General features: G+C 33.4%; 1 protein-coding gene across 2 annotated transcripts in view; it reads left to right on the forward strand.

Annotated features, from left to right (window-relative positions):
- LOC118186724 (cellular tumor antigen p53-like) overlaps window positions 1-17,632 on the forward strand; it is a 128,309-nt gene extending 110,677 nt beyond the window's left edge. For both annotated transcript variants that reach the window (XM_085814925.1, XM_085814926.1), the window contains 2 exons: window positions 13,729-13,826; window positions 15,272-17,632. In XM_085814925.1, the coding sequence (XP_085671051.1) occupies window positions 13,729-13,826; window positions 15,272-15,290 (117 nt within the window). In that variant the 3' untranslated portion in view covers window positions 15,291-17,632. The remainder of the gene's footprint in view (window positions 1-13,728; window positions 13,827-15,271) is intronic.
- The last annotated feature ends 5,092 nt before the right edge of the window (window positions 17,633-22,724 follow it).

Here is a 22,724-nt window from a genome sequence, read left to right on the forward strand (position 1 = left end):
TATACCTGTCATGCCAATAAGTCCTGAGATAAAAGCTTGACGTCTGTTGCATGGTGCAAGGTATTCACTCTAAAGAAAAGTTAACATTTCAGAGATGGCATAACATTGCACTTAATTTAAAATTTGTCTAAATGAATGAAAGTGCTTCTTTAAACATGCTTCAGGTGTTCAATAAAATAAAATTAGCTACAACAAAATAAATTTAAAATTCGTTTTTAAGACTCTTTGATCCTTTTATTCCATGCTCTAGAGACCTGCTTTAATTTATAAACAGATTTTTTTTTTTAATTTGCAAAAGTTTTCTTCTTGTTCTGGTTGAATTGTGCTTTCCAACTTTTCTGTGTATATTTCTTCTAAATTTCCATGCAGAAATGCTGTAGTGATGTCTACATGCCTCATGTGCATTTTACCATAATATGCTATCACTGCAAGAATTCTGATGTTTATATGTCGAACTACTGGTGCCAAAGGTATGATCAGATTTTTGACTGTAACCTTTTGCCACTAGTCATGCCTTGTAACAAATTGACTGTTCCGTGTTTGGTTTCTTTCAGATTGAAAAGCCTTTGACATCTAATAGGTTTCTTCTCTACAGAAAGCTCAACGAGTTCCCAAGTTTTATTTCGGGATAAGAAATTGATTTCTTCTTCAACTGCGAATAGCCACTTTTCCTTTTCTCCGGAATTCAACTTATCCAAGTCTTTCAAACTCTTAGATATGTTTCTGACTGTGTTTGTTAAGAATCCTAGGCATTCTGGTGGTTTCCCCTTCATTTTCCTCTCTTATCATCTTGGCTCTTTTTTGAGTATAATTTTTAATTTTTCCGTCAGTTTTTTTCGCCATCTTCAACCATTGGATGCAGGGAAATTTCAATATTTTCATTCACTGATGATTCTTGAACAAGTTTTACGTTTTTCCCCTGTGTAGATTCTCTGCTTTTTTGGTCATTGATCGTAACCAACAAAAGTTCTTTCAATCGCCTTCTGGTCTAATTTTTTTCAGTTTGCTCATATATTGGCTGTGCTAATATGAGCATTTTCTGGATTTTTGATTAGAAAAATTTATATAAACTATTATCAGCAAAATATCTGCACATAATTCTTTGGTTATCCTTGTTGACAAAATATTTTTATTTTTCGAAGATAACAGAATCTCCCTTACTAGCAATTTGCTTAATGGATATCAAATTGCTCTTTAAATCAGGAACATAATAAACATTGTAATTTTCTGCAATCTGCATTTATCTAAATTAAGGTCCACAAATTCTCTGCCCTGAGAATGTAAAATTTTTCCATCTGCTAAAATGATTTTTGCTTGAAAATACTCATATATATGCTGTGCAGCCACATTTTTTTATATGAGTTGGGTTTTCATCTACTTCTTAATTCATAACAGGAAAGGAAGGCGATTCTGCATGTAATTTGCTGTGTTCAGAACTTCATCCCTTAATTTGTTTGAGAGTACATGGAGAGTAGGCACCTGATCATCTCAGTAAGGCTATTTTTTCTTTCATTTGCACTGTTCTGAGGAGGTGAAAAGGGAACACTAAGTTGATGTTTGATGCCCTTATTCAATAGAAATTCTTTCATTTCTTTGCTAGCATATTCACTGCTGTTAACAGTTTGTAGAGTCTGTATGGTTCTTTCAAATTCTTTTCTTGTTATACTGATAAAGTCTTTTAATTTACTAAGAACTTCATTGTTTTTAGCAAGCAAATCGAGTACCTAGTGTACCTAGTAAAGTCATCAATAATGGTTATGAAATAAAGTTTTCCTGCAGTGTTTCGATTAGGCATAGGCCCGCAAATGTCACTATGTACAAGTTCAAGTGGTTTTCTTGCACAAACACTAGCAGCTTTCGGATTAGCAATTTGCTGCATTTTTTTATGCATTCTGAATAACTATCATTATGAATGCAATTATCGTTATTCCTTCAGCAAGATTTTATCTTATTAATTGTCTGATTGCATCACAAATTCAATGGCCTAACCTTGAATGCCATATCTGTATAATTTTATTTTTACATTCTGTTCGATATTAGCCTTTTCTGGATTTTTGATTAGAAAAATTTCATGCAGCAAAATATCTCCACGTAATTCTTTGGTTATCCTTTTAGATAAAATAATTTTCTTTTTTTGAAGATAACAGAATATCCCTTACCAGCAATTTGCTTAACAGAAATCAAATTGCTCTTAAAATCAGGAACATAATAAACATTAGTCAATGTAATTTTCTGGAATCTGTATTCATCTAAATTAAGGATGACTAATCATGTGCTTTGGGAATATAAAATTTTTCTATCCGCTAAAATGATTTTTTCTTGAAAATGCTCTCATATCGGCTCGATAAACAAACTTTTATCTCCTATTAGATGACTACTAGTGCCAAATCCAGGAAGAAAATTTTTTTATTTATATTTTGTTTTGAGCAATACTGTGGAAGAATTATTAAACCCGATTTATAAACAGTACTTTGAATTGGCGCTGGTTTAGACCTGTCACTGGCTTCACAGTGTCTTTCATCAGAAGTCTCAATGCTCATGCAATGTCAGTTTAATTTTCTGAAATGTTTGGTCATGTAAGTTTCTGATTTTGAATTGTCAGGACAAGAATTGCTTTTGCTATGGTAATTGACAAAAATGCTCACAAGTATGATCACTGCATTTACAAAAGGTACAAAATTTTTCGGGTCTATTATTATCAGAATTTCTTGCATGTATTGCAGATTTAAATGCTGTTAAAGAAGCGAGTTCCATTTTTACAAAATCTCTAGTTAGTTATAAGAGTTTCCTCTCTGGCTTCTAAGGCAGTTATAAGATTATTGTATGATTTGGGAATTAAAACTAACAAAAATGTGGCTACATGTTGATCTGGAATGTTCTCACCGATAGCTTTCAGTCTTTAAACTAAGTCCATCATATGAGTGATATATGGGATCGTATCACAGTGTTCAGGCATTTTTATTGAATATAGTTTTCTCAGAAGATATAATTTGCTGCTCAAATTTGAGCGCTCATAAATTGATTTTAATTTTTACCACCTTTCTGGCAGTAGTTGTTTCATCTCTAATGTGGGTATCTGAGAGTCATCAATGTATAGATTTATTATAGCTCGTTCTTGTTTATCTCTCTTTAGAAATTCATTGTCAAGTTTAGAAGGTGGGGGAGAAAAAAGATGATCCAACCCATCACGCATTAAAAACATTTGAATCTTGAATTTCCAAGTAGTATAATTTTCGAAATTAAGTTTCGTTATCTGCATTGAATCTTTAAGACATGGCTATACAGTTAATTATTCTTGTTTAGCAGTTCCAGAAAGTTTATATATATTCAGTGACGATAAAGATAATATACTTTGTTTTCTTTGAGTCCGGCAGCGTAAGTTAAATCTCCGAAATTAACTTGTAGCGAGGGATGTATCATCATGTATCCATTAACAACAAGAATGTATATTTACAAACAAATCACATATATTCAATTTTGACTAAAATATTAAGAAACGATGGGTATATTAAAGATGTATACAAGCACACAAGAGAGAGTAATAACAAAAAAATAGAGAAGAATAAAGGGTCGTGCAATATCATTTCTGGGCCTGGTTGCCACACGTTTAGTGTGGCAACCAGGCCCAGAAAACCAGTTGCCACCGCTAGGGTTACTCGAGAAGCAAGTTACAAAAGCCCCCCCCCTCCCGAATGCTTGATTAATTTAAAACAGGTACAGTATGAGTTTGCTTTAATTTTTCAGTTGCTCTGTAAGGTATTTTCTCCCTTACCTTGTGCCTTCTTAATGTAATTGGAAAGCACATGCAAGTAATTAAAACATCTGGAAATCCCAGTGAGGGTACTGCACATTTTTCATGTTTCTTGCTTCGATAAATCTTGTGACTCTACAAGTGGTACCTGAACTAAAATGTGATGGACAGTACATCGGAAAAAAGAGGCATCCAGACCTGGCTAGCTTATGTGGCTGCCTTACACAGTTAAATGCCTCAGCCCCTAGAGGCGATCCAAGAAGGCATAACTCTCCGATCAACCCAGGATGACAATTTTTTGCTTCATAAAGTCTGGGTTTGTAGCACAAAGAACAGGGTGGATGTCAACACAGCCACCGCAAAGAGAACAAAGTCGTAGTTTGGCATCAACTATCTCCCATAATTGACCAAGGGGATCCAAACTACCAAGGACAACCTTCGATATCAGACCAAATAACATCCTCACAGCCAAGGGGCAGACAATATAGTACCATATGGTTCCTACCAAGCCTGAATCTACCGCCAAATAAACAATGGTTCTAGTCACTGTGAAGACTATTGATTTTTCCAGAGAAGTTGAGTCTGTCTAGATATTGACCTAGCCATAACAGGATTATTCCCACTTGACCCCTGGGGAGAAATGTGATGGACAGTAATTTGTCGCCACTAAGTTTGGAGATTGAATCCCCTCCTCTCTATTTGCCTTTTAAAAGGAAAGTATGTAACTTATTTTCTCCTTCATTACATGTGCCTTCGTGGTGTTGTTGGAAAGCACATCTGGCTAGCAGTTGGAATGTGTAAAATTCTAATCCTGGCGAGGACAGTGCTAATTTTTTGTTTCTTCTTTGATAAACTTAAAACAAAATCTTTTAAGTATTTTTTTTTTTTTTTTTCCTTTTAATAAATGCTTTTGTCATTTTGCAGTAAACAATTTTAAAAAAATAGTCATCTGTGCTAACCATTTAATAATGTTTTAATAAATAATGCCAAAATACTGTTGATTATTATAATTCATTTTTTAATATTTAAGTAAACTTTATTTTAATGCTATTCATTTAAAGTGGTTTCTTCCTTCTAAATTTATTTAATATTTAGCTGATATTGTTTTCCGATTTCAGCTATTTTCTCTTTCATACTTGTGAAACTAATTCTATCAGTATGATGACATACCATCACGAAATTCAACACACATATTTATTACTTATGTATGCTGCTAAATAAATATAAAATGCTTGAATTTATTTTGAAATATTCTTAGATAGATTTATTTCTTTTATTTAGCTGTAAAATATCTGCTGAAAAGACATTTTTAAATCCAGATTGGGGAGCTTCTAATCTCAATCTTTGGTGGAGTCCATGGTTGCAGCTTATTACTGGAGCTTCTAACATAAGATGTTCATTTTGCCCCCCCCCACCACCACCACCACCAAAAGATGTATCGTGCTTAGTAACATGAGAAGGAAAGCATTCACAAGCTACGTAAATAGTGTAAAGCAGGGATGGGCAAACTATGGCCAGATATACGGGCCGGATAGAATTTTAATTTGCCGGTCCGAGGCAAATTAAAAGAAATATATATATTCATATATTATATATCTCCTTTTCTACTTTGTTTAACTATTTTTTTCCAAGGGACTGATGATCTTTTTTCTTTCTTAGTTTTCGTTCGACAAAACAAATCGACGGAAATAGCAAGCACAAACAGCTTTCAATCGGTAAAGTATTAAAAGCGGAAGTCTTTTGTTAGTTATAGCTGCAGATTGGCGCCAACAAGCATTATTTCTTTCTTGGGGAGCAGACATGGGAATCCAATAAAGGTGAATTAGACTTCACATATAGCAGACTGTATGTTTTAAGACCAAGCCTGCGGCTTTTTCTTTTGGCACGAGTTCTAATATTATTGATTGCGTACGGAAAGATTGTGGACATACTATATCATCATTGTGAATAGTGGTAAAATTAATTAAAAGTATAGCCTAGCTAGTGAATGTTTTGGTTATTCGTAAAGTATTTCAACCCCAATATGAGTACTAAAAATGTTGATTCAAAGTGCCATGCTTTTAATGATAAATGGACCTGGAAATATTTTTTACAGTTGTAAAAGATAAATCAGTGTGTTTCATCTTCAATAAAGATGCAACAGTCTTCAAAGAATGTAACGTTTCCCGTCATTTCACATCTAATCATAAGAATTTCAATTGCGAAGCGATGTCGAATGTGAAAGAAAACAAAATGCAAAAAGTCTTGCTAAAAATAATAAAGCTCTCAGTGATGGAGAGTTCGTTAAACAATGCACGCTCCAAGTTTGTGATGTTTTATGTCCAGACAAGAAAAATAATTTTGGAACTCTAAGCTTATCTCGAAAAACAGCAATTTCTAGAATCGAAGACATCTGTAAAAATTTGACATCACAATTGACCAGGTTAAATTTTGCTGCATAGCTATGGATGAACAGGGTTCATACAATCCTTAAGAGTCCTTAAAAGTCCTTAAATTTTTTTTAAATCGATTTTTGGTCCTTAATTTTGGCCAAAATCAGTAGAAGGTCCTTAATTTTAATCATCTGAAATTTCTCTGTTTTTACGACTGTCATTTTGAATGTGAATTAGCATTTTGGAGAAATATTTTTGGCAATTCACTGACGTATATGGTTATCTTTTGAATGGGTTCATGGGTTATAATTTGTTTCTATTTCTAACATAAATGATGGGATGCTCGAGCTTCTAAGCAAGAAGTGAAACATAAGCATTTTGAAATTCATTTTTTCTAATAAAGAGGTCTTAAACAACTTTTCGCTTTTGGAGTCGTGAATTCTTTTATTTAACTTTTACCAGATCAAGTAAACCCTCATAGGTACATTGTGGAGAGGTTGACAAGTTAGGAGATAAAGCACACAGAAACTAGCGAGAACATTGGTTTGCATATTGAAACAAATTTCTAATTATTGTCAGAAAAGATCGATAATTAAAGAGAAGAAAATCTATATAAACTACCCAAAATGTTTGGGGCTTGTAGAGACATTAGGTATATTTGAAAGCAGGAAAGATAAAAAATTAACAACGCCTTCACCGGGAATCGAACCGCGGACCTCTGGAATACTGCTACCAGTGTGCAAACGACTGTACCACGAAGGGTCGCCAAGAAGGTGGGAGAAATACCTTATATACTCCCCCTTTTAAATGGCAACTGGGGTTTGTAGGGAATCCAATCGTCAAATCCTTTGTGTGGAGAACCCATCAAGTAACCATCACCCATCAAATAACCATCAACACCATCAAGTAAAACTTATTCTGTGCATCTACTGAGACTTATAAAAACAACTTATCATCTCTGGCGCTTTAATGGCTTATTGGAACCTTAAAGGATATTAACTGGGTTACAACCCCTGGAACTCTACACAAAGCTATGACATTAACTGCATTAAGCGGAGCTTGGCTGTGTGCCTACATCAGGCATTTCAGATTTGTTTCAATCATCAGGTCTCTCTGTAGACAAACAGCAGAGGGACAACATTCAGTCTTTTGTTATGAATCATGCTGATTATAATCTCACTTCTCATTTTAACATATGCCGTTTGACATAAAATCTCCCTACTTATTTGCCAAATCTCTAGACTGACCAACTAGACATTTAATATGTCCAACTATTATAAGTGTTTCTTTACAACTATTATAAGTGTTTCTTCTTTTAAATATGTCCAACTATTATAAGTGTAAAATATTTAATGCTACTTGATAAACTGCATGAAATTTCTTTTATTCTCAAACTTATTAATAATTATGTTAGTTAATTCATGTTTAGTAATAATGCATACTACTTAGGGATCTATTTTATTTTTAGGATGGCATTACAAAAGTGAAATTCAGGCATAGAATAATATTTTTAATTGAATTTATTCAGTTTCCATTTGCCCATAGGTCCTTAATTTTTTTCATTAATGGTCCTTAAAAGTACTTAATTTCCGTGTGCAGAAATGTGTACGAACCCTGAAGAACTGATATAAATGATACTGCTCAATTAGTATTATTTATAAGAGATGTTGATGAGAACTTCCAATTACCGAGGAACTGGCTTGCATGCGTTCTTTAAAGGGAACTACAACTGGATGTCATATTTTTTGTGAATTTCAGGAAGGGCTTTTAACTTTGGAAGTGCCTGTAACAAATATATGCAATATTACGACTGATGGACCACCAAATATGACAGGGAAAAAAACTGGATTTCTTGGAAGCTTTAATCAAAACTATTCCGGGAACAATGTTGTTTTTCTACATTGTGTTTTACATCAAGATGCTCTGTGTAAATCTGCATTGAATATGAAACCCGTGCTTGATGCAGTCCTGAAGCTTGTAAATACTATTCAATCTCGTGGGCTTACTCACAGGCAATTTTGAGATTTTCTTCAGTCCGTGAAATCTGAATACTCTGATGTACTGTATTACACGAAAGTAAGGTGGCTTAGTGCAGGATGTGTTTTCGAGCCAGTTTTGCAGCTGAAAGATGACTTTGTGTCGTTCATCCATGAGAAACAGTATTCTGTGCATGCGAAATGTCAGAAGACACAGAATGGCTTTCGGTCTTTGCATTTTTCACAGATCTTCTTTGTCCTCCTCAGAAAAAGTCCGATTTTGTGTCAAAATACCTATGTTAAAATGATGCTGTATATAAATCTAATATACAGGTAGCCTTACTACAATACGGCATCCTGTAACACGTGTTCACTATAAGATGATTCATAAACTGCAAAAACCCTCCTACAACACGTTTTACCTATAACACTGTTTTTCTCTAACACAATAAAAAAAATTCCCCAAGTAATCCGAATAAATTTAATGAACTCTGCACGAAGATTTTCCATATTGAGCAAAGCACCCATATAGTCATTTAACACATAAAAATCTTCATTTTGTGAATTCTGCCAGCTGTCTTCCAAGATCCAATACCTGTAAGAACAAATATCCTTAGGAAGGCAAGCCACGTGGCGAAGAGCGACTGTTGAATTCTTAACTGGTAATGGAGGAAAATTGTTTCCTTCCATACCTTCAAAGCACAATTGCACAACAGAAACAATACCCAGTCTCAAGAGAGCACATTCCTCAGGTAACAATGAAGGAAATTTCACTATTGTAGAAGGTGAACAACATGAGGTCACAAGTGCTCTAAAATGCAAACCTGCGTGTTCGGCTTCCAAAATTCGAATCCTCATCTCCGTGGCCTGGAAACAAGTGTCTCAGTCTGCGTCTAGCCACAGTGTGTTAAAGAATGACTTTTTCATCTTTAAGACATTAAGTTTCAGTCCCAAAACATGTCTGATAAAGATAAAAAAACAATGTTTAAGAGGAACTTCATTGCTTTAGAAGTAAAGATACAAATTTTGACAGTCGTTTGAAAGGGGAAAAGCATCTCACACTGGAAAATGTATTAATTTCAATGAAGCAACAGTCCAGACTATTACGAAAAATTAAAAAGAAATAAGAAATGCATTTGCTGCAGGATCTTAGGCATTTTCAAAACGTGCAGCCCTTGGGGCACCAATAATTGAGAAGATGGAAAAGGCACTCAGCATTTGGATTCATGATAGCTGTCAAAAACTATTTCCGTTGGCTGTTAATATCATCAAACAAAAAGCACTTAGTTTTTAAGCAACTTAAAGAACATGGAGAATTCTCTATTAACCCAGATTTCCTTGCAAGTAAAGGTTGGTTTGAAAATTTCAAAAAGCATCTTGCAATTTATAGCATAAGAATTCAAGGAGAATCTGCATCGGCTGATTATGAAGTTTCTAGAGTGTTGATTATGAAACCAAAGCGTGGCTTTTAAATTGTTTTGTGCTGAACGTTATTTAAGGCAATAAATTTTTGAGCTTCAAGGGCTTATTACTATTAGATAATTCTCCATGTCACCCACAAGATTTGAACCATCTCAACATCAAAATAATGTTCCTACCACCTAACGCTACTTCCTTTCTCCAACCATTGACAAGGTATTATTTATACCTTTAAAATGTATTACATAAGAAGAGTATTACAGTGCATTTTAGACATAATTGATTCAAAATCAATTAAGGTAATGGAAGTTTGTGAGACATTTTCAACCAAGCATTGTATCGGCGTCTCTGAACGAACTGAAAGCATCGATGTTAAATGCATGTTAGAAGAAGATATGTCCCTTCTCAGATGAATGGAAAACGTGCATGAATCGTCAGAAAATGAAATTGTTAGCTTATTAAAACTTGCTAAATCAATAGGATGCAATTTGTCGACATGGCTATTGAGGACATCCAAGATTTATTAGCGGAAGAAATTGGCGAAGCAGATTAGATGGAAATGGCATCCGAAGCCGTAAATCAAATCGATTCTGAAGACACTGGCACTGATGAAGATAGTTCAGTTAATAATTTAACATTAAAAAAATTAAAAGAAGGCTTAAGCTTAGCTAAAAATCTTTAATCATTTTTCTTGAGTACAGACCCTTCCACTGAAATAAGCCGAAAATTCAAAAGGGAGCTGCAAAACTGTGTAGGTCCATATCGTGAAATTTACATTGATCTGGTAAGAACTAGTAAGCAAATAAAATTAGAGATTTTTTAAAGAGGGAAGAAAATGCCATAACTTTAAATGAAGAAAGAAATTGTGAAAGTGAAAGCCATCTCATTCCGCCAAAGAAACTTTTTCGGTTGATTATACTGAGCAGTGACAACAAAGAACTTTATTGTACTAAAGTTGCATTAAATTAAAATATGTAATATTTGTTGTTTTGTGTTGTACACATATATATTTGTTTAGTAAAATTGTTTTTGTAGAATTAAAAAAAAAGTTTTTAATAAGTTTTTGGAAAGTAACCCCCCCCCTTTTTTTTATACTAGCTTTGGGTCTCGTACAACATGGTTTCACACAAGATGGCATTTTCTAGGAACCTATCTACCGTGTTATTCGAGGGCTACTTGTATATACTAAGTCGTGCTTTCGGGACATGAAAACCTTAATTTGAATTTCATGAACCAGCCCAGTAGAATGGGAGATATAGAACTGTCCCTCCCTTTTTGCAGGATGTACAATGTACATGATGACTGTATTGAAAAATAGGACAGCTGTACCCCTCGGATGTAAATAAATATTTTGTTCAATCTATGTGAATTTTTTATATACAGCGAAATGGAGGTTAGTTTCCGAATCGTCCGTATAAGTTGTCAAGCTACCTCAAAAACTATTTTTGATAAAACTGTTTAAAACAGGTTTTTCTTTTTTGATGACCCCCACACTTTAAGCTGTGTATAGCCATTATAATCACACTGTGGTTAACGTTAAACAGGCGGCTGCAGGCTTTATTTCCTTAACTATTGATCCTACACAGATTTTAACAATTACAAAGTTCCCAGAATAAAATGGAAATTTTTATGAAAACAATTTCAGCACTGGAAGTAAGAAGACTTTGTAAACTTTTTGTGATTCCACTGGAATAAAATATTTGTTAGTTATATGTTAATTGTGTTTTATTAAATTTTAAATATAACTAGTTTCATGAAATTCAAATACTGTTTACCTAGTAGAAATCATTGATTGCCAAATAAGAATTTTTTTTTTTTTTTTTTTTTTTTTTTGTCTGTATATTGTGGAAAGTAATTTGATAATGAAAATATTTAATTACTCTTATGTTTGCTAGATTATACAGGGTAGGTCAAATTGTATGTAGGGATTACAAATGGCTATAACTATTTATTGAAAATGAATTTATCATTAAGATTAGCACATAATGTAGAGGAAACTTCAAAATTTTGTATACATATGTCATAGATATTCTGTGGGACTTCCCTTGGTCACACGGACAACATCTAGGCAGTAGTCCATTTCACGCCATCTATTCTAAAGCATTTGTTCAGTCATCGATGCAAGTGCATTACAAACATGTACTTTGAGTTCTTCAGTTGTTTTGGGCATGAGTGGCAGAAACACCCTGTCTTTCACATAACCCCTGTAACAGCTTTAAATAATATTAAAATCTTGTAGTTTAAATAATTTAAATAGATGAACATTAAGGTATTTGTGAATGGCAATATTTGAAACCAGACTCGAGTGCCACGTGCGACTCTCGCACGAAGAATGCAATTTATTTTTAAATGTTAGTATTCTTTTTTCTTCTTGTTTGTATGTCGCCATTTTTGAGTGTTAAATAAAAGTTATTGCTGTGTTCGATCATTGGAGTTGCTTCATTTCGCCAAAGAAGTATTACACCCCATAGAAAAAAATCGCAGGATGTCAAGTCCGGAGATCTCGATGGCTAAGAGTAGAAGACATCATTGGCAGCTCCACTTCGACTAATCCAATGCTTTGGAAGATGTTGATTTAAAAATGTGTGAACCTCTGTACTCCAGTGAAGAAAAAAGGACAGTACAATTTACATGAGATCTCGCAGAACACATTAACTTTCTCTGGGCCACGTTCATGTTCAATTACAGTGGACGACTTCTCCGTACCCCATATTTGACTGCTGTACCGGTTAACCTTCCCACTTATGTGGAAGGTTGATTCATCGTTAAAAATGAGACGATCAGTCATTGTTTCATCCTCCATACTCTCTAGCATAAATGTAGTGTAATTCATAAGTTTGCCATAGTCTTCCTGTTTCAATTGTTGCACAAATTGAATGATGTATGGTTTCATTTGCAGCCTCTTTCTGAGAACACGCCATACCATTTTTTGTCGCATTTGTAACTGCCTTCGTATGCTGATTTCCTTGGGCTTTGTTCAGATGGGCAGTGAATTCTTTCTATGTTATCTGCTGAAACACGTGGCCTTCTCTTACTCTTCCCTTTGCACAGACATCCTGTTTCTTTAAACATCCAATGCCATTTGCGTATGTTGTTTGCATTTGGAGGTTCTTGTTTGTAATGCTGATGAAATCTTCTCTGCAGTGTTATAACAGAATTACATTCTTTAAATTCTAACATGCAGGATGCTTTCTGCACGGAACTCGCCATTTTTACTAATGAGGTGCCCACAATGAACAGGTTTCTTGTTGCGAAGTTTCAACTTGCATGTGTAGACTTCCACTTCATTGCACCTGCATCTTACATAAAGAAATTTTCTAGTTCCATCTACATTGTGTTACTCTTATCGATAAATTCTTTTCCATTAAATAGTTATAGCCATTTGTAACCGCTGTGTTCATTTTGACTTACCCAGTACTTCATCCTTAAAAGAACACAAAATATTTGTAATAAATTTTGAATGTTAGGACTTCCTTAATGCAAACTATGTATGAGCAGCAGAAATAGTATGAGAATCATTCATAAATGTTATGAATCTTATTCATTGCCAATAGTAATGGTAATGGTTCATGAATAAATACCTTCATGATTCAAAATCGCAGGAGTACAATCCACTGACATCCAAAAATTAGATTTAGAATAATATTATTTCATTACAGATCAGCATAATGTTAACCCTTGGTAATTCAAAAGCAGTTATATATTTAAGATTCAGAGTGCAGTGCTATCTCTTGCTCAATACTGAAGAAGCAAACAAAAAAAACCTAAAAGTTCTTACATTAAAAAGCATTATTAATCTAGCACATGAAACTGAGTATCGGAAATTATAAAGATATACTCATTTAAAAATTATTTTGTGATATTGTTCTTAAACTGAATTTTATGGTTTAAGTGCGAAGAACATGATATTTAATAAATAAAGGTAACACACAAAATGTTAAAAAAATGTCCGTTTAGATGTAATTTAAAATCTGAAACCTTTCAGAATTTTTTTTCTTAATTTTATTTTAGTTAATTGCGTTATACACTAAAAATTCTATGAGGTGTTTTTTTTTTTTTTTTTTTTTTTTTTTTTTTTTTTTTGTTTGTGTGTGTGTCCGTGTCCTTTGGATCATTGTATAATTTTATATGTATTTAGCTACATTATACCTTAAAGTAAAATCTATAAATTTTCTGTTTTTTATTAAAAATTTCTGTATTTTTATCATAGGTAGATGATTATGACTGCTATCTTTTTTTAAATCTAATGAAAAATCTCTATGACCTAAACATTTTATCTCCTGAAAGACTGAGAACTATAGATAGCTGGTAAGTAATTTTAGGGATTTTTGAATCGAAACTAACGTAGAATTTTAACTTATGCCATTTCTCAATTTTTTGTTGTTCATTGTATTTTACTGATTTCATTCCAACAAATTTGTGAAAAGTAGGTTTTCTTATTTAATTGAAGTATTCAGCAAGTAACTAAAAAGTATGTTAATTAAAAATTATAACTAGTTAACTAGAAATTGTCATAGTCAATTTGAAGGCCCAAAAGAAAATTTGCTCTTAAAAATGATTAATTCAATAATAATTTGTAAATTTGATTACTCAGACCAAATGTTGAATATGAAATTCATTTTTATTGATAAATTGAAATTTTGACTAGAGGATTTTTCTTTCCTCTTGTCCTAAATAAGCTGTAAATTTGTATTAAACTTTTATTAAAATGTTTATTTATAAATTTTATTTTTGACACTAATGATTTAAGCTCTGAAATGGCTATATTATACTATTCTGTGCTAATTCCCACTTTGTTATTAAATTGATAACATTTTTTTCATGATTACCATGCATCTGTAAGGCATGAGCTTATTTGATCTGTTTTTACTATAGGTTTGCAAGAAAAATTATTTATACAAAATCTTGGAAGTCCTGGATGTTTTAATTTCAGTTTCACTTTATTGCAAAAACTTTTTTAAATTGTTAATTATCCAAAATTTAATGTGAAAAATATGACAGTACAAAGTCTGTAATCCGGACTCGTCGGGACTTCGGCGATTCTGGATTAGGGTTTTTTCCGGATTATAGATCATCAATTTAAATCTGGTAAGATGGCATGCAGAAATTATACAATTAAAAATATGAAACCATAATTTATGAAATAGCAATTATGATCTAAAGGGTATCAAAATTTACCCAAAAAAAAAGCTAATATTTATTTGTTTACTTTATTAAACATTTCTTTCAGTGTAAGTTGTTTAATTTGCTTCGTTTTTTGCTCTAATACTTTCTCTTTAATTCTATAAACAGACATAATTTCTTGTTCAGTTACAAAGTTCTACTGTTCAAGTCCTGTAATTGCTGTGTCGAGAGTACCGACTAACTTGTCAATCAAAATTTTTTCATTTTCAATAATTTTCTTGTTACTTTCTTCACTATCGGAAGCACACATGGGTAAACGCTTTACTGGCTTTATGCTCATGCGTAAATTTGTGGCTTATAGATCATTCCGGATAATGGATGTCCGGATGAGAGACTTTGTACTGTAGTATGTTGGGATCTTATAATATTAGTGATTTTAGCAAATGTTATTGATAGTTCATTTATTTTATTTTCAGCAAATAATTTAAGTATGTTAAAACATTTAATTCTAAGTATTAATTTTAATATTTAATTTCCTGATAAAAAAATCTAAATACTCATTTCTATTTAATGTTGCAATTCATTAATTAATGGTAGTAAATGGTATAATCTTTCTTCTGTCTTTACAGCAGCCAGGAAATGAAATAAGTGAAATTGACTATGAATTTCGATGAAAGTGCTTGCTCATATATTCAGTTAAATAATTATAACTGTTGTAATAATCTTAAAGTTTCAAAATGTTTTATGGTATTGAACATGTATTACAAGTATGATTAAATGTATAATTTTCAGTGGAAGTTTTATTCTCGTTTATAAACATACTTAGAAGTTTTAAGTGTCGTATATATTTTGATATTTGAAAGAACTAATAAATTTAAATATTTTTTATTCTCTATCTTAACAAAAGTATAAAAACATAGCATATTTATTCATTTCCTATATAAATATACTTGCTTTTTTAAATTTTTTAAATTTTATAGATTTTAATTTTTGAAATGTTGTGATTTATATGATCTAAGCAGGTTGTTTATAAAAAGGAAATTTTATATATGTGATGGAACTGTAGAACACTTTATGCATTTGTATTAAATATAACACATTCTACAGTGACATGCAATGTAATATTTTTAGAGTTGTGGGAAATTCCTCATGTCTATTGAAACTGCATAAATACATAATCTAACCTGTATTATGCATGTATTTATTTTTACCATCTCCAAATAGTAAGAGGGGGAAGTAAATAGTACAGTAATGCCTCACATAATGAATAATTCTCTTAAGGATGGTGTTTGTTATGCAGGATGCTATTTTCTGTTAGTTACTATAGGAATAATTTTAGTCCTTTCAGAGCCTGTCCAAAGTAAACATAAAAATGCCATCAATGTTGTAAATTATTAGATATACACATGTACTGTATGTAGCTATTTTTTCTGAAATTATCAGTTTAATATGATTCTTTCCAGACCTAACAGTTTAATATGATTCTTTCCAGGTTTTTCTTCTATTCCTGACTATGCATATCTCTTTCCCCCCCCCCCCCCCGATAATTTTGAAGCAGAACCAATGATAGACATTCTGTCACCCAGAGCAGTCTGTCTGGCTCCTAAGTTTTGCTGCTTATTGTTGGTGTACAGTATTTGGCATTGGCCTTATTTGAGAGATCCAAGTTTCAAGGAGTTATATAAAGTGATTGGCATATTTATTTTCTTCAAGCTGGTGCTGAAGTAATGCGTGACATTGCCACTGATCAGATCTGCCATGCTCGGTGTCTCAACTTTGGGATTCCATTGCTTGACTGTGGTCTGGATTTCTTCCAACTTTTGCAGAAGATCCTTAATGAATATAGATGTTCCCTTTATATTTTCCTCTTCTTACAAACTGCAAAAACTTTCCTGTGGGTTCTTTATACTCTTGCTCAGGAATAATTTGCATTTTTTGTGGCAATGTTATATTAATAAATAGTTTAATTGCCCTCGCTCTGTTCTTTGTTAATGTGCAAACATGTATTCTCCTAAATGCATGCCTCATAAATAGAAAGTAAAACAAATTTAACCCAGTATTTACCATTTTAATAGTGTGCGCTTTCATGTAGTTACAAATATAAGAATGTTTTGGCCCATGTATAAGTATGTTCTATTATAATTATTTCATAATATCTTGGCTTCATTATCAGTAGTTAAGTACTGATCTTTGATACCAAAAGAGAAATAGATGCATGGTAGTTTTGCATGATTTGCAGAAACGGATACACGGTAGAAACTGCATAGGCTTTGAATCAGTTGGTTATAATTTTTGTTAAATTTTGTCATAATTTTGTTGTAGGATAAATTAGGAGTGAAATCCATGGGATTTGTGCCTCTTCTTCCTTTACCCAGAGAATCTTTGTATTGAATTTTAAATGCTCTACACAGATAAGATGCTAAAATCAAGCTTAACTTTGAATTCAAACCTCTGGCCTTTTGATGTGGGAATTTTCCATTTGATTATGCATGTTGTTCTGGGTTAATACAATTTTTGCATTATTTGTTATAGTTCCATAATAAAATAATTAAACTAAATTATTTAATTGAATATGCACAAAACAAGATGTTCTCACATGTAAATCGTTATTTCATCAAATATATTGCATGCTTAAGTGCCATTTGCATTTTACTCATGATGAGGTTTGAGAACTGATGTTGATAATTTTTATTGCCTATATATCACATAATGTGTACCTTTTTTTTTAAGTGTTTATATATAGATGATTTTGTATTTTGTGCAAACCTTCAGGCATTTTGTTTGTTGAATAGATCATTTTGTTCTTGGAATATGCATTGAGAGAGTGTTTTTTTTTTTTAGTATGTAATGTGTAGTGTTTGTAATGTAATGAGTGTTTTTTTAAGTACAAGTTAGCATAACTTTTGTCATATTGAGTTGTATGTAATGTGATGTAAAATGTTTAAAAAAATGTCTAGCATGTAAAAAATAAAATTTTAAATTTGTGAATATATGCAGTTTTAATATTTTAATAAAATTGTCATAGATAATTCATATATAGCAATACTAACATTCAAAGATGTGGTCATGTGAGCATATCATGGCAAATTTTAATACTTCTTAATTAAGCTTGTTCTTAAGGATTTTTTTCAGGGAAACATTAAATGCAACATTTATTTAACCTAGAAAATGGTCCTGTTTTGCATAATTCTAAATATAATATGGAAAAATTTAATGTAGTGAATCCGTAAATGATAGTGAATGTGTTACCAGGAAAATTTAAATTCACTAAGTTTTAAAATACAATTCTTTAGACTGCCTAGGCATTTAATACCACATAGCAATGCACAAGACTCTTAATGCTCATCTCAGACTCGGACTTTGCCTTTTGCACTTTGCTCAGAAGTGTAAAAATGCACAATATTCACTTTTGAACTTGTTCAACAAAAAGTTAGATTTATACTATGCTGCATTAAAATGGAAGAGCAAGTTGTGTTGGAATCATGGTATATAGATATATAACAATGATTATATGAGAAGCTGTCTGAAGTGTGAGTTAATGCTGCAAAAAACTGTGTTTTTAACTAAAATCATTTACCAGAAGTTAATGATGTAAAAAAAAAAAAAAAAAAAAAAAAAAAAAAAAATTAGTAAAAAGGAATCGCAAAACTGGGGAATCACGGGACTGTGGTTGCTAAGACATCTTTTAAATAAAAGCTTTTCATATGTTGCTTAAGTAGCATTTGTTGTTCTATACAGGGTTGCCCCACTACCTGGAAAACCAAGAAAAGTCGGGGGATTCGAAACTTGATCAGAAAAATCGGGGAGTTTCATACTGCGATCCCCAAAAATGCTAATTTCGCATTGACGTCGAAAGGGATCACTTTCTTGGCGAATCGTATCCCGTGAGCGTCATTCGGACACCTGGAGTAGCACCAATCAGATTGTCGTTTAGAACAGGGTTCATATGGCTTAAAAGTCCGTAGATTTTTTTGGAATTGATTTTTGCTCCTTTAAAAGTCTTTAATTTCGACCAAATTCGGCAGGAGGTTCTTAATTTTAATAATCTAAAATTTCTGTCTGTATTTACGATTGCCATTTTGAATGTGAATTAGCATTTTGGACAAATATTTTTGGCGATTCATTGATAAATGTAGTTATCTTTTCAGTGGTTGAATATGTTCATGGATTATAATTTATTTCTTGTTTCTAATATAAACTGTAAGATTCTCAAGTTTCTGAGCGCGAAGTGTAACACAAGCATTTTGAAATTGTTTAATTTTTTCTAATAAAAAGCCCTTAAACAATTTTTCACTTTTGGGAACTTGAATTCGTTATTAAACGGTTCCAAATTTGGCTACTTATCAACATTTTGGCGATTTTAAGATCAGTTTCTATAGAAAATTTTTAATTCAGAAATGAGGAATTTTTCGATAATATTTTTTTTAAACATTATAACATTGATCAATTTCATTAAAATAATGCTAATATATTGAAACTGTATTCAAGAGATCACATTAAAATGAAACTTTTTTATTTTTCGCTAGCAAATTTTTGGGGACTTATTATACAATATTTTGAATCTGAAAAATAAGGTAATAAATGCTTTAAATTTCGCTTTAGCGCAATTTACAAAACTATTCTTAGCGAAAGCACTATGTAATTAATTAAAAATGCTTTTGTTTTAATTTTTTCATGGTAAAAGTTTTCCCATGTAATTGTCTCAATATGCATCAGTTTTCTCTATAAAATTAATTTTACACTTTTTTCCTGAGACTTTTTTTTTTCCGACATATTTCTGGCTTTTTACTATTACAGAATTGGTAACGCTTCTAATCGTATCACATGGACAAGCACTTATAGAAAGGAATTTTTCTATTAATAAAGAAATTGAAAACTGACAAATTTAAAAGATTCATCTTGTATGTCTCAATGCATCATCATCAGTGGCATAGCTACGCTGGAACATATGTTCTTGGACGCAGCATCCATGGGATGCGAAATTGATGTTACAAAACTTTAGCATGAAATGTTTTTCATACTTGGCATACAGAAGGGTTGCAAAATCTTCTGAATCCTTAATTTTTTTCATTAAACGTCCTTAAAAGTACTTAATTTCCTTGAGCAGAAATGTGTACGAACCCTGTTAGAAAGACGAGGGAAGTTTCCAGAATCTTGTGACATTGCGAGTGTGGAAAATTCCTAAAGAAGTTAATTTTTTTAAATGGATAGACAAAAGGTCAGTTTGTTTGTTAACTACTTGCAACAATCATACTTGTACTCTGATTGAAGGAACAAGTGGTAAACTAAAAGCTTGAGTTTATTTTTAATTATAATAATGCAAAAAAAGGCGTTGACATAACCACGAGAATCCAGAAATTTCGCATGCGTATGTGTAGTGCATGTTGAACGAAAGTAAATTCCCCCAATTCTCATATAAAACAAAATTTTTTAAACCTTTTTTTTCTTTCTTAAATGCCTTTATTTGAAACTTTCAGTAAAAAAAAAAAAAAAAAAAAACCGGTCATCTAGGCTAACCATTTCATATATCTATATTCACAAAAATACTGTCGATTTTTGTAATTCAGTTTTTGTCCTTAAGAAATCAACTCTAGTTTAATGTTATTCATATTATTTAAGGTGTCTTCTTCCTTCTAAATAATACTTTCAATTTTCTCTGGCGTACTTATCAAACTAATTCTAGCAGTAATATGTCATATCATCACGAAATTTATCAATTTAGGCAGATTCTAATCTTAATCCCCCTCAGCGGCTCACTTTTGTGAGTACAGGTGTGGCAATCTCGAGGTATCCTAGCTCTTTAAGGTATCTTGTTGAGACGGTGTCACGATCCTGGAGCCCCAGTCATCTATCCTCTTTTCCTTCTCCTCTCCTCTCCTCTTGGGTGGAGCTTTTTCCCTTCCGTTCTCCCTTGTGATTTCTTTCTTCGGAGTTTGGGGCTCGTCACGAGAGACTGGAACAGCCCTTGTCTCTAGTTTTTGAGTGGCAAGAAAACTGCCCACGTGTTTGCCGTGTATGGATACCCGTGTCGCTGGAAAGGAGGGTCCTGGTAGTTGAGGGGCGAGGTACTGTCCCCAACACACTGCTTTGGCCTCTGCTTCAGCTAAACCGGAGGCACCTTAGTCGTCCTCACGGTTGCCAATCGGCTGGTCACTAGTCCTTGTGTCGGTGGCTTGGGGATAAGCTCTCGGGAGTACCTGCTTTTGGGAAAGCCGACTGTGGGGCTTCAGTTTGCGTATAGGTCCGGCTAGCCCTAACATCGTGTTCCCTTGTTGGGCTCCGTGGTGAGCGGGGCCGTCGGACCCGAATTTTTTCTCTTTCAATCATTGCTTTACTCTTCATATTAAAAAAAAAAAACCTGACTCAAATGAAACCAACCAAGATATATAAATTGTCGACAAATCCATTAGCAAGAAGATCCGTACTAATGCAAATGCCAAAGATATCGAAATTATTGGCAAATCCATTAGCAAGAAGATCCGTACCGATGCAAATGCCAAAGAAACTACTGATTGTCCGCGCTTTGTTGTTGTTTCCAGTGCCTGTGGAGAATTGCAAAAGATGTCTCCTTTCGTGGTCAGCAAATACATTGATTCATGCATAGGTGAGCCAAGGAATATAAAGAGTCTCCGTTCTGGAGACCTGCTTATTGAATACCGTTTCGGCCACCCAGTCTGCTTCACTTTTACGTCAAACCAAACTTGGACAAGTAGCTATAACTGTTTCAGCGCACAAAATACTTGATTCCTGTAGAGGTGTGATCTCGAAGATCGACCTTCTGTGTGTTTCAGAAGAAGAGTTAGTCTCCGAGTTAGCTGGCCAAAATGTCTGTGGTGCTAGGCTGATCAAGATGCGAAAGGAAGGCTATTTCATTGACACGAAACACGTGATCCTAACCTTCAAATCCCCTGATCTGCCGAAGAATATAAAGGCTGGGTATCTTAACTGTCCCGTAAGACCATATATTCCCAACCCAATGCGATGCTTCCAATGCCAGCGGTTTGGTCACTCTAAGACATCCTGTCGTGGCAACCTTACGTGCGACAGATGCTCGTTGGTTGGCCACGATAGTGATAATTGCACCGCTGCGCCATTGTGTGGAACTGCAAGGTTGAACACCCAGCATTTTCTCGATCTTGTCCAAAATGGAAATCTCAAAAGGAAGTTCAGGCGACAAAAATAACTCGAAATGTATCTTATGCTGAAGCCAGGAAAATAGTACAAAGTTCACAATTGCAGCCAAATTTATCTTTTGCTAATGGTGTTAAGTCCACAAAATCTTTTGCCATCCAAACATCTTTGATCAACAAAAAGGCAATAGCCTCAAATTAATAACAAAAACAAAGACCCACTTCACACAATCCAGAAAAAAGAAATAGTAATTCAGAAAAATCCAAAAACAAGCCTACAAAAAAACAGCTAACAAAAACCGAATTCTGAGCAGTAGCTCAATTGACGATTTAATATCTGACACTCTGGACTCGGATAATATGGAAATAGAAGAAGGAATGGAAATCCCAAAACACCACCTTCCTCGAAAGACAAAAAAGCCGCACCGGAAACATAATGGCCACCTTTATCTCTTGGAATTGTCGCGGTTTCCACCGAAATTTGCTCGACATCAAAGTTATAATCAATGCTTATAATCCTGTGTGCTTAGCAATACAGGAAACAAATCTGAAACAGGAACGTCAAGAAACTTCGGAGGTTTTCTATTGTCAGGAAGGATAACCTTGCAGGTGAGCGTACCAGTGGGGTGTAGGCCTCCTCACCTCACTAGATTATCCATCAAATGCACTTCCTTTGACGACATCCCTCCAAGTTGTCGCTACTCAAGCAAAATTTCATACTGTTGTCTCGGTCGTTTCTGTGTATTTGCTTCCAAATGAGCACATTGATCAGCAAGATTTAAATGGTCTCAGAGAGCAGCTGCCTGAGCCATTTATTATAATAGGAGATTTTAACGGCCATAGTCCGCTCTGGGGTAGTAAAGATACAAATTGCCGAGGAAGACAAACTGAGCAGATGATCGAAGATCATAGCCTTTGTCTCCTGAATAATGCCATGTTGCGTACTTCCATG

Source organism: Stegodyphus dumicola, chromosome 4, assembly GCF_044657685.1.
Source record: "Stegodyphus dumicola isolate Sdum_Otavi_A_Nest chromosome 4, ASM4465768v1".
Taxonomy (NCBI): domain Eukaryota; kingdom Metazoa; phylum Arthropoda; class Arachnida; order Araneae; family Eresidae; genus Stegodyphus; species Stegodyphus dumicola.